Consider the following 13,821-nt stretch of genomic DNA (forward strand, 5'->3'; position numbering starts at 1 on the left):
GTGGAGTGTTAATAACCCACAGTGTCATGCGGCCCTTGAGTATATACACACACACTCGTCTCCATCAGTGCCAGTGGACTTATCACACTAGCACGTACACAGGAACAGGAACATGTGACCTGCCACGGGAAAATCACATCCCCATGACTTGAAATAAATGTCAGGCTGGAAAATGGGATTCATTGCACTTTTTTTTTTGATTGATTGATTAATTAATTAATTTTGTTGTTTGTTTATTTGAGTGGGACAGTGTGTATTAATGTACAGCCAAAGTTGTAAATACACCAGATTTAGCTATATGCTAATTTCCATCCATAGTCCCATGGTACAGTGGGTGGAAGCAGATATAGAATATGAATATAACGTGTCCGCACTTGAAAACCGTCAACCTGACAATTTAAAAATCCTCAAAATATTAACTGTCACGAAAAAATAATTTACATTGATTTATTGTGACCAAGCTAAGCACTTCAGTGAATGTATAGTTAGAAATGGTTCATCCATTACATTTATAAGACCGTTAAGGGAATAAAAGATTATTAAATATGATTAGTCACCTGTTTATGCATAACATTTTATTACATAGTAGTTTCTGTGACAAACACAAAGATAAAACATTAATCAAAAGCCCTGAGTGAATGTCACCTTACAGCAAGGTATCAATGGTCTGCCTCCTTTCCTTCTTTAAAATCAGTCCACTACGAAGTTTTTTTTCATAATCCTCAAAAACGTTGTTTTTTTTGCCAAAAATGGACCGACCAGAATTTTTTTTCGTTACCTGGAATCCCCCCATTAGTACCAATGTTTTAGTGTGAGAATGGTTGGTGGGTATTGCATTAAAAGACCTACACTCGTCCACACACACACACACACACACACACACAGAGACAGTTGGCCGAGGGTAAAAAGGCTAAACATATAATGTTCCACAATAATATGACAATACACAGTGACAGTGTGAAAAATACAAACACTGCAGACATAATCAGACAACACATTACATTTTACAATTCAGGAACTCCGTATTGGCATTGCACAAAATAAAACAGTCTAATCCCAAAGCATTTAACATGGCATATATCAGAACAGAAAACTTTCTCTAAGGAGCAAACGTCAAAGCAAGACGAGCACGTACTGTACATGCCGACCAAGGGGGATTTTGAATTTTAATCTGTAGCAGGACAAAAACAGACAATATATTGTATTTCAAGAAGTTGGAAGGAATGTAAAGCCCAATGTAGTACACAAAATAACTCCCAAAACACACAAATTGACAGCAAAATGCACAAAGTACACAAAAACACACACACACAAAAAATCCCAAAAATACAAAAGATTACTCATAAAATACAAAATGACAACAGACCACTTGAACAAACAAATTTACTACAAAAACATCAACACATTACAGAATAGCTCTTAAGACTCAAACTATCAACAAAATGACAGGAAAATACAGTAAATAACAAGAAATATACAGAAAGTGACCCCAAAAACATTCAAATCAACAACTAAAATGCAAATAATGACAGAAAAATACACAAAATTACAACAAGAACACAACAAACAGCAAAAACACACTTAATGAGTAAAAACTGACAAAACAAAAAAGACAAAACCCTTTTCCCCAGTGTATTAATGCTCAGATCGGTCATAATTCTGAATGCTGACATGAAGGTTGATAATGTGGCCTTCGGATCAGATACATTCACATTTTTTTGGACCCCGCCGTGATAAAGTTGCCTATCCCTGGTCTATATCTTTGCATTGCAGCAAATTATGCCTCCTATGAGGATCCAAGCAGAATATTCTTTGGTGTTTTCCTCAAAGTCACAGGCAAGCACACACACACACACACACACACACACACACACACACACACACACACACACACACACACACACACACACACACACACACACACACAGCCGACACCAAAGAACTGACAAAGTATTGTCGTGCAGCGGGAACAAAGCTTAGCTTGTCTGCAGTTTGCACTTTGTCGTCCCATTTTAATTCTTTTCATCTATTAAAGTGTTTTAGACTTTACAACGTCTGGGTTTTCTCAGAGTTAAACTGGTCAGTTTGATGTTAGACACAGTTAAGTCATTGTTGCATGAGCAGGTGACGCTAAAATAACAACTAAAGAGTGTAGCTGTCTGATGGTTACTGTAGGTTGCAGCAATAAAGTGATAAAGTGTGGCTTTTTTCTTTAACTTTCATCGTTGTTTGAATTTTATTCAGTATGAAGTTCCAGTTAAATGTAGTGGGAATTTTACTGTAGTTGAGTTTATTGTTCCAAGGAAGTTGTTTATATGATTATTGTATGTCGTTATGAATTGCCTACAAGTTTTGTTTGTTGGTGGTGGTAGGCCATTAGATAGAACTTAAGGAACCACTAAGTCAGGGGTTTGCAAACATTATTTTTGGGTAACACTGTGGGTTCACAAGTATAAAGGTAAAATTATACCAAAACTTTAAAGTTTATTTAATTCACAAACAAACCAGTATGGTTTGAAAATACAAAACTTAATTCACAAACGAATGCATTTTGGGTTTTTTTGCAAAAAGGAAAAGTACAACTTTTTTTACGCACAAAGAAACATTCCTTTAATAAAAAATAAAAAAAATACTTTAAATACCAACCAAAAAGTACAAAATACTACTTGAAGTACAAAGCAGGACATTTGTGTGTGGATCTGCAAGCTGAAGAATAGAATATAGAATTTGTTCTTTGTACCAAAAAACTGTCACATAACTTTTGGCACTAATACATACACAAATATTATTCTTTGTAATTGAAGAAAAACATTTTTTGAAGATGTTTCTCTGTGTGTTTGAAACATGGTGTGTTTATTTGATAGGTATGTTTCTTATTTGCAAAACAAAATGCAGAACTTTTGTTTTGTTTGGGAATCGTTGGGTGTAAGTAAACATTCTTTGTGTTTTTGTGAGGTTTTGGTATGATTTTAACTCCAGACCATGAGTCATTGATTTAAAGTGTAAATAATATATGTAAGGTTGTAATGTATCTATTAAACTGTATTTACTCCTCACTATACTAGAGAGAGGCAACTTTTATTACAGTGAGGGCCACAGAAATGTGTACGTCAGATCCAAGGATCATATTATCAACATTCTTATCAGCATTTCATTAATGATCATCTGAGCTTTGACACAAAAAAATAACAAAGGGCTTGTGTGTTTCTGTTCTTGTTTTGTGTGGGTTTTTTTAGACCATTTTGTTGTTTTTCTGTGTATTTTGTGTGTTTTTGGAGTAATTGTGGTATTTTTGCCATTCTGTATATTTTGTTATTTGGTGTGGTATTAGTCATTTTGTATGTGTTTTGCAGTCCTTATTGCATATTTTTTTAATTGTTTTTCTTATATATTTTTCAGTTATTTATATATATTCATCTTGTGTGTTTTTGAAAGAATTATTCGTATTGTTGTTTTTCTTTTTGTGTATTTTTCTGTCATTTTGTACGTGTTTGGAGTCATTTTGTGTATTTTTGGAGTCATTTTGTGTTTTTTTGTTTCATTATGTTTTTGCTGTTTTTTGTTTTTTCACTCTTTTGTGTGGTTTTTGCAGATTTTTCTGTGATTTTGTTTGTTTTCTGAGTAATTTTGTTTATTTTTGCTGATTTTTTGTTTTTTGTTTGTATATTTTTTTTTTTTGCTGTTTGTGTATTTTTCTGTCATTTTGTATGTTTTTGGAGTGATTTTGTGCATTTACTTTAAGGGCTGCACAATATTTGACTGAGGTCCATATCTGCTCTGTATGGACACACCCACCTATTGACATATTCCTGGCTTGTTCCATTAAAGAAAATTCCATTTTAAAACCTCGGTCCAAACAGCAATATAATGTATTGAATTAAATCACGTTAGGAAATGTTAATGATGTTATGCTGGAAAATAAACTAGTTTCCTACTAAAAGGAGGTGTTTAATACAGTTTACCTGACAACTAAGATGGATGTAATCGTGTAATTCTTGCACAGTGGCCAGGTTTCTTCAAAGCTCAGATCATTTATCAAAAAGAGTCCCCTGATGTTAGATCTTCTGGGGCATTTTAACCTCAAAGTGGGTCATTTCATTGGATCATGACAGGCTCTGCCCTCTCTCCCTGGGGACTGCACTTTATTGAGTTTTTGTGGCTTAATATTTGCCTCCTGTTATTTGGATGCTTTATAACGGGAGCTAAACAAACACTAAATGTGCCACCCGGGTTAATATACTAGTACTAAGCATGTGTGTTTGTTCTTTTTTTCATCCTCCAGACTCTGGCCGGGAGCTGGTCATCACGGACCCCGTGGTCAGGAGTCGAGAACTCTTCATCTCCGACTACGTGGACACTTATCATGCTGCTGCTCTCAGGTAAACCACAGTAATGTAGATGATAGAACAGGGACTTTTCCTTTCTAGTGGGGTGTACATTGCCATGAATTTGACGATACAATACGATTTATTTTTATTTTTAATGTATCAGTGTATTTTTCTCATTCTGTAAGGGATTGCTTTTTGTGTAATTTTGAGTCTGCCCATCACAAGGGAAATAGGGATGTGGGGAGAAAAAAGAAAGTGTGATGCATGCAAACAAATGCGAAAATGTAAATGAAATCTAACACTTGAATAAAAAATTGATCACAGAAAGACAATACAATACGATTCACAATTTACATGTCGCCATATTAAACAATACAATATACAGTATATCCTGATATCAATAATTACAAATCTCACCCTTACAAGTACAAAATGGTATGAGATATAATTTATTTCATTTTTTTTTTTTTTTTAAACTTGCGAGAACAAGTAAATACTAACTGTAATTCAAGTACCAATATCAATAACAAGTGGTATGTTTAATAAACTGTCATCAAATTACATTTTTCGAAAGCTTCTGATTCTGTTAAGTTCTTAAATTCTAAAAAAAAAAAAAAGGAACCACAGACATTTATCAAATTGCTTAGTATGTTATATGAAAACAAAGTATTAGTGCTGCAGGTTAGTACAAAAAATCATTCATTTTGGTAATCAGATAATCATTCAGATAATCTCCAAGAGTTACTATTTTGGAAAAAGGCATTGGCCACTCAAAAATTCATTTTTCAAGATGGCCACCAATGCAATGGTTATTATATAACCAAAAAGTGCTTGGATCAGGCCAAACGAGGTGTCAACGGAAGGTCTGGTCCTCCCAAATAATAATCATTTAAAAATCATCAACGCAAAGAGAGAATAAATGGTTACAAAATCCTGCAAGTGAAGCCTGTACATGTTCAAAAAGGAGTAGGAGGAAGTATTTCTATATCTACCTATTTATATACAGTATATTATATAGCTCCTACCCCATGTAATATCTAGTACTATACTTTATTTCTATACATTAATCTTATTATAATATACACCTATTTACACTATAAAAGCAGACATAATTCATTCATATATAGCTATATAATTATACAATTCATGTATTCCGATATACTGTATGTTCATATGTCCAAACATACACATGCATAAGTATATACACACCTGTTTATATGTTTTTCCATTTAACACCTATGTGTCGAGAAGATACATTTAATGTATTTAGGCTTAAATTGCTTTAAATTCAGACATTTTTTTTTTAATTTCCACAACCTGGTACGTCACATTGATCACATTGTACTACAAAGGTTGTCCTTAAGTTTAGTTTTTGTAACCAGCAGTAAGACCTTTACACCACACTGTTCCCTGTACGTCTGCCACTGCTCACAAAAACCTTTCTGTGGATAAATAAAAGGCCCTCTTGCACTTCCTATTAAAGTATCTTATATGCATAGCACGCTTTACTGCCCTGAGCAGGTGCAGAAGCACGAGTTGCAGCGCTATAAATGCGACACATGCCTTGTGCCATCCTGCATTAAATCACTGATTTAAATGGCCTTGCGTCAACAGCTGTGTGTATATACTGTATACACACACACTCACACACATGCACACCTCAGAGTGCATGCTCCTTGTGTCGTACAGCTTATATGATTATTTTCCCAGCTTCAAACCCAGAAATCCTCTTTTCCTTTTCATTCCCAGCTTAACAGCCACTTTGCCTCTGCCTTTAAGCACAACCATGTGCGCGTGTCAAAGCCGTGTCTTCACCAGACCACTGATTTCAGGGGAAATTAGCAGCAACTTCTCTTCCACAAAGCTCCCTTTGATTTAACTTGATTCTCCCTGCTTTAGATAAATAGGAGGGAATTCCACTGGGATGTCGTGATGCTGCGGCTCTGCTGCTTTAGCACCTTTTCATCTTATCCAGGGGAGGGAGATGGTGATTCTCAAGCATAGAAGCCCACCTCCATATGCCTGTGATGTCTGTTATTAAGCTAAAGCCCACTACTGAGAGGTGCTGGAAACAGGAAATGGAATCAAGATGTGGTCACTGGCAGTTAGTCACAGACTCCCCCTCATACCTCAGTTTACTCAGATAGAAGTGGGGGTGGTAGTGGACAAGTCCTGCTTTCTGTTAGGGCTGGGAGATATATCGAGTTTTCTATGTTGGCGATATAGAAAATATCACCTATATCGATATATTTCTATTTTATAGCTTATTTTGTATCAAAATACTAGTTGCTTTTGCTACTTCTCAGAACAGCACATTTAGGTTTATTTCTGAGGGCTTCTTATCCCAGACACCAGGGTTGGGCTCAATTACATTTTTCACTTACAATTATGTTTTCAATTACCCATGTTCAATTACAATTCGATTACATTTACAGTGACCAGAATTTTTTCCAATTACAATCAATCACAATTACTGAGCTTGAAATAACTAATGTAATAAAAGTTTACCTTCCTGATGTGTTAGCTCTCTGTTAGCATCTCTTATGACAACGGGTCCTAAATCAGCTGTAACATACACTAAAAACTAATATCTATCATCTAATTTCTTTCCTATATTTTGGTTATAATAGTGATAAAAATAATAACTTCCATGTAAAGCACTTTACGTTTAGAAATCTCAAAGTGCTACAGAGACAAGGGCAGTGAGATATTAATTATAATTCAACAGATAAAAGCAATCATAAAACCAACAGCGTTAGGCTTCCTAATCAATGAAAAATGTTGGTTTTAATATTTTTGGTGTGGATGGCTGAGCCTTTTTTGTGTCAGTATATCCCTACATTTTTTTAAATAATAAAATGTGAGAAAACTTGATATGAATTATATTTCAATAATTGGTAACTACATATGTGTAGAACTGTAAAATAGTCCCTCAGTTTTGCGTTAAATTATAATTGATCTTTAGAACTTTCATGTCAATCATTTTATTTGATTATGATTACAACAGCAACAGATTTTTTGAAATTATCAATCATGCGATTACAATTATAATATACCCCAACCCTGTCCCAGACCTTCCCCTAAACAAGCCACACTACAGAACTCACTCACACATGCTGTCCCTTATAGGAGAAAAAGCTTAAAGTGATAAATATTGTGCAGCTTTTTATTAATAAATGTGTGTGTGGCATTTTGCATCAGCAAATTTGACCCAGAATTGTCTTTCTGGTCAGACTTTTATTTGAATGCAAATTATTAAGAGTTATATTGTTTAGCGCCATTTTGAGAAAAAAATATTGCAATATGAGTTTTGCTCCATATTGCCCAGCCCTACTTTCTGTCTTATGAATAATGCTGACATGCTCTGCTCGTGTTGGCACTTTTGGCAGCTTGATTTCTCGCCACTAAAGTCAGCAGATACCTCCTTACCTCAGATAGATGAACGTCCCTCAGACTGCTAATTGAGTTTATTTATACACCAGCTATATGTCATCACTTGGTCATGAAGCTGTTTTCTCTAATGAAGTCTGTTTTTTCTCCTGCAGGGGGAAATGTAATATTTCCCATTTCTCTGACATTTTTGCTGCCAGGGAGTTCAAAGCCCGCATCGACTCCTTTTTCTATATCCTCGGATACAACCCAGAGACAAGGTGAGGAGCTCACTGTCACTTTGTTTTTACCATTTATCTCCTATGGAATGGTTGGGCAGGATTATGTACTGTAAAACATATTTATTCTAATGTTGCTTGCTTAACTAAACACTTGACTGCAATGTCACACAGCAGTAGATATTCTAACAGTAAATATATTCACATGTTGATTCCACATCATCTATTTACCAAAAACAGCTTTCAGGTTTCTTCTTAGTTCTAATATCTAAACACCTAATATTTATAAGAAAAATGCAGGGAAATGAACTGTTGTCACACACAGTATTGTACATGACTTTATTATTTGTAATATATTGTAATATCTTTACAGTTGTTTGGTAACAAAGAAAGCTGATAAACATGGTTTGGTTTAATGATATTCAGCAGCTGTGCTGTTTGTATAAATGGTTTATTCATAGGAAAGAGTGAAACCAGTGATAGAAATGTAAAGAAGTCTGGGTAAAAATGGCACACTGTATTATCTGGATGGAAACTGAGTGTGTGTCAATGTGTCTGAGAGCTTTGTTTTTTTAATGTGAACTTTGACAGTTGTTTCTAACTGTAGCTCTATTAACTCGATTCTGAAACACGTTTACTGCACCACAGAAAGAGCAGTGCTGCTGTGTGCTAACTGGGACTGAAGACTGGGATTTAACAGTTGTTGGTGGTGGTATTGTCTCCAGTACACATATTAAGATAATAGGACCGTTTTCACGATTCAGTGTTTATCATCATGTGCACAGTAAAGAAGCGTGTTTCCCTGCACAATGAAATTTCTACTTTGCTCACCACACTGGATGCCACAAAAAAAATTGAAAAAGAACAAAAATAAATAAAGAGAAAGGTATAATAATAACAATAATTATAATAATTTAAAAAAGTAATAAAGAGAAATATGTACAATGTAGAAAAGTGTGATATAAAGTGTATATTTCATAGTGAATTATATCCAGTCCCCCCCTCCCTTCCCAAACAAGGATGGCAAACGCCAGATTATTTAATGTTCTATAACATTACATAAATTATCTGGTGGGCTGAAATGTGTTAAGAGTGGTCGACTATCATAAATATTGAACTTACTTGATGTTAATGACCGAAATTTCTCGTGTGTGTGTGCGCGCGTTCGTGTGTGAGGAAAGCCGACGATTCCTGACTCATGAACCTGGGATTTGTGACGTGGAACTGAATGTAGCACTCAAAACTCTGCATTTCCAAGTGGAAAATTACAATCTCCGAGTTCAGCGGCAACATTGCTGACCACTATAATATTACATTTTATCCTTACTTTACCAAGTAGGCGTTCCAATTTCAGGCGGCGTTTTCAATTTCAAGTCACTTTATCAAGTAGGAGGTGGAAAATCCCAAGTTCTGAGATGCTTGGAACTCAGTGTCAGATCATGTTGTTACATCTCATTGACGGTGGTGGAACAGAATGGTTGTATGTGGTGTGTTATACAAGCACATATACACACAGTATAATCAAAACTTGTCTGATTTTTTTTTTTTTTTTAATCTTCATGTGTGGGGTCTGTAGCAGGTGAAAAATCTCTTCAGATATTAAAAAAATTCTTGTGTACCCTGCTAAAGTAAAATACTTTTCCCAGTCCCGTACGCCGTCAGACATTTGACCTGAATCCCTGCTCCTGCACACTTAAAATACATAAAAATGTAACGCAATATTCATTGTATCCCTAGTGAAATTTGTCTCTGAATTGTACCAATCCTCTTGAGGAATAACAAGAACAAGAATATGTAAGCACACAAGGAAAAATATTATTCAGAATGATCAGATTTTTTTTGATGAATTATCATACTGGCATTTTCAGTGATAAACAAATGCCCTTTATTGTCCTAAATGTCCTTTAACATTTGTTGATTGAACATATAGCAGTAATACAACATATTGATCACCCTGAAACTGTGAAATACAACTGGCTTCCACTTTAATAAGAGGATGCACAGAACTCTGTAATCTTTGGCTGAAATTCATATTTGTGCTTTTATGATGACATTGTTTCTAGGCTGCATGAGGGGGCTCTGCATGTGAAATTTGTGGCAATGCATGGAGGCTCTTGATTGCTAGTCCATTTATGTTGTGGCGCTGTTTTTAATTTTTATATTATTGTACCTCCTGTGACATTTTGCGTACCCCTGTGGGTACCCGTACCCCACTTTGGGAACCGAGGATCTAGGAGCACAGATTGCTGTAAATGATGGCAATGCTGTTTATCTGAATAATGGTTCTTGGTCTATACTTTGTTGTGATCCTGAATGTGGGTGCAGGGCAGGGCCAGCTGTCCTTGTGTGTGTGCCCCGTGTGTTGCCTGTAGGGAACCCCCTCCGTGCAGCCCCAGTGCTCTGTGTGCGTGTGTTCATCTTCTTCTGCTTATTGTGGCGGGGAGATGAAGCCCCGCATCCCTGTTGACGCGTGTGCGCGCGGGCCGAGGTCGTAGCACATGCTCAGTAGTGACCGTGGAGCCCGTGCGTGCACACTGAGGTCACGGCACAGGCTCAGTGAGCGCGCGAGCGGCTCTCCGGAGCCAATGCGCCTCTCCATTTTGAGCACCTATAGGCAAAGGTGTGAGCGGGGGTTCAGTCCGACGGTGTCAGCATGGCGGAGACAGATGACCTGTTCAGTCCCCGGAGGTAGGTCTGCCTGCCGTTCGCTGCTCTTATCAGTCCGTCTCCTCGCCGTTGTTTGCGGGTCGTCTGTGTCGCTGTCACCGGCGTCTGTGGCGGAGGGTTGGCAGAGCGCGAGCACATTGTGTCTGTGTTTGTAGAGCTAAACACACACACATATACACCGGTGCATGACTGCGCTGCCACAAAGGAAAAGCGTCCTCGTCCTGCCTTTGTTCGAACATATCCACCCGCTCCCCGGTACATGCACCGCGGTGAGGCTCTATCTGCTCGCTCCTGTCCGCCACATTACCGACATGTCCGTGAAAGCATCCACCGACAGCGAGCGGCTGCACTGACCGAGCTCCAGGCTCCACGCACGGACTGGAATAACACAAAGTTGACTGTGTTTTTACAGCGCTTCAATTATGTCAGCGTGCCACATTCCCAGCTCTGTGATTGGCTAAAATTAATAGAGGAGGCGTGGATTTCCTTGATTGCACAGACATAGTTCAGCTGACTGTCACGTTGTTTGGTTTGTATTACCGGTAGTTAAGTTGTTATTACCGGTAGTAATATTGTTATTACCTATCAGGAATGATCAATTACAGCGTCAGCTTGCTTTGAAATGTTGGGTAAATATTGTGTTTTAATGTTCCACAGACTACAATACACAAAGTTGACTGTGTTTTCATAGCGCTGCAATTATGTCAGTGTGCCACATTCCCAACTCTGTGATTGGCTGAAAGTAATAGAGGAGGCGGGGTTTTTCGTGATTGCACAGACAGTGATGCAAAATTCCACATGGGCTCATTTATTAACAAACAGCTGCACAATATGTGCCACTTTTGGCTTTTTCACCTCTTAGGGACAGCATGTGTGAGTGAGTTCTGTAGTGTGGCTTGTTATGGGGAAGGTCTGGTTAGCGTTACATGCTATTCTGAGAAGTACAAGCAACAACTCCTAAAACAATTATTTTGATACAAAATAAGCTATGTTCTATATGCGATATTGTAGTTTTTTTATATCGCCAAAATAGAAAACACTTATATCTTGAATCTCAATATATTGCCCAGCCCTAATTCCTACATTATAATACAGTCTAAATGAAAACATAAATGGGTATATGAAGCACTTTTTTATTTAATATACTTACAGTTCATATACAAGTCAACACATGCTAATTGATCATTTCTTGCCACACATAAAGCATGCTTATTTAACTGGCACATTGGTAGTTAAATGAATCTGTTCCCGCACAATTAAAATCTCTATTTTCTTCCATAATAGTGTTTTTGTTGGTTTAGTTATTTTACCAGGGATTTAAAACTTGAAGTTTGCCACAGGTGCAGGAAAGTTGATGGTCTGTATGTTGCAGGAGGTGAAATAAGAAGGTGCTGAGTCATTGCACAACATGATTTATTTTAGGTTAACAAATTGTTATATCTTGGTTTTATTTGTCAATAATCATGAACTCATTCAGTGCCAGCCGTTTTTGAGCATTTTGACTGATTTTTAAAGACCCACAGAATATTTTCTACTATGACTATCTGAAATTCGACACCGGATTCTCAAAGATTGAAGCCTCTACTTTCATCAAAAAATTTTTTTGTTTCTGGCTCGTTTCATTCTTTTGTAATCAGCCGTTGAATAGAGCAAGTTTTACACAAATCTTCAGTTTCAGAGCAAAAAGCTGAGAAAACAGCCTTTTTCTTAAAAAAAAACCCTGTCAGTGACTTTAAAGCTATTTTTTTGCTTTAGTGACAACTCTAACATCTGAGCATTGTTTCCTTATATAAAACACAAAAAAAAAAAAAAACACTGAGACCAGGCTTTTGATGGCAAAACTATTAATATTTATCTATCTGGGTCAGAGTTGAATGGGTTTCTTACTGTATTTTGGCGTTCCTGAGAACGTCAACTCTCTGTCTCGTAAACGCCTTTCCTCCTCCCCCTCTGAGCTCTGCTGAGCATGGATGATCTCTCATCCAAAGGTGCGCTGCTACCTCCTACGTGTCACCTATTATTTTGCTATCTGGCCACATAGCGACACGCAGCAATGACCCGTTTAGCCCTGTTAGCTGATGGTTTTATCTCACCATCTCAACATTATCAATAATCCACTCAGGTCCACACATCTGTTCTGTGTTAGTATGTGGAGCTGTGAGCTGCTGGATACGTCACAATATCACTCTGTAGCACCATAATCTCACTCGTTCCTGCTTCTCCTCCCCAGCTAATGGTAGCATCAGTGGCTAATCTCTCATCTAAAGGTGCACTGCTGCCATCTTCAGGACACAGTTGGTCACTACAACACCCCACAGCTTAAATATTGACGAGGGACCTCCGTCAGGGTGTTTTCTAGTAATCCCCGTGAAAAAACGCAAATGACGAGTTATCTCGTCGGTGGCAGTTTGTTTCACTTCTTTGCAGCATAACAACTAAACGCAGCATCACCATGTTTACTGTGAGCTCTGGTCTCCACTATCTGACCTGTGTCCATAGATCTGAGAGACCTGCTGGGTTCATACCTGACTAAAGAAAAGAAAGACTGTAAGATCTATAATTTGTGATCACATAAGATGTCATCAGTTTTTATTTTTATTTATGCTGTACATATCACTTGTTTTGTTTTTTCAGTTAGTGTCTGAGAACTTTAATTCAAGTTTCTGTTTATGGTTTGCAACATAATTGAATAAAATAGTTAAATATGTCTGCTTTAGGCTGTTTATTTCTTTTGATGACCCTCATATCCTGATGCTAGTGTTTTAGCTCATATCAGTGCAGGTTACAGCTCAGGACATGGAGGAGGAGGAGTGTGATGAAGGTTTTCACCCTTCACTGGGTCTGTGCAGTGTGATGACTGCAATGAGATCAGAGGTTTTTGGCTGCCTGAGTTTCCTCCAGGTCTCCGTGATGGAGTGCGAAGCGTCGGGGGTGCAAATCACGCTGACAGATTCTGGGCCGCCTCGGCTCTCCTGTATGAAAATCGGCATCGTTGCCAAGGCAACAGAGGCAAAGGCTTTTCTAAAGGAACATCCTGTCATTTTCTTTAATCCACTGCAGCTGCAGGTTCACAGCGATGTTATTAAATCACAGTTGTCATGGCTACCAATGTTTGTACCGGCAGCCATTTCTGTGGCTCGCATCCTGAGAGTGTATTACTACCTCTCCACAGTGCACCCCCCCCACCTCCTCTTTAAGGGGGTTCTGTTTTATTGCAG

The 13,821-nt window shown here is 37.5% G+C and overlaps 1 protein-coding gene across 4 annotated transcripts in view; it reads left to right on the top strand.

Annotated features, from left to right (window-relative positions):
• rerea (arginine-glutamic acid dipeptide (RE) repeats a) overlaps positions 1-13,821 on the top strand; it is a 201,063-nt gene that overhangs the window by 143,493 nt on the left and 43,749 nt on the right. For 3 of the 4 annotated variants that reach the window (XM_028452508.1, XM_028452505.1, XM_028452507.1), the window contains 2 exons: positions 4,283-4,379; positions 7,874-7,978. In XM_028452508.1, coding sequence (XP_028308309.1) covers positions 4,283-4,379; positions 7,874-7,978 — 202 coding nt within the window. Of the gene's footprint in view, positions 1-4,282; positions 4,380-7,873; positions 7,979-10,379; positions 10,625-13,821 lie in introns of those variants that run through there. The other variant, XM_028452509.1, reaches the window with a different exon arrangement.

Source organism: Gouania willdenowi, chromosome 7 (assembly GCF_900634775.1).
Source record: "Gouania willdenowi chromosome 7, fGouWil2.1, whole genome shotgun sequence".
Taxonomy (NCBI): Eukaryota; Metazoa; Chordata; class Actinopteri; order Blenniiformes; family Gobiesocidae; genus Gouania; species Gouania willdenowi.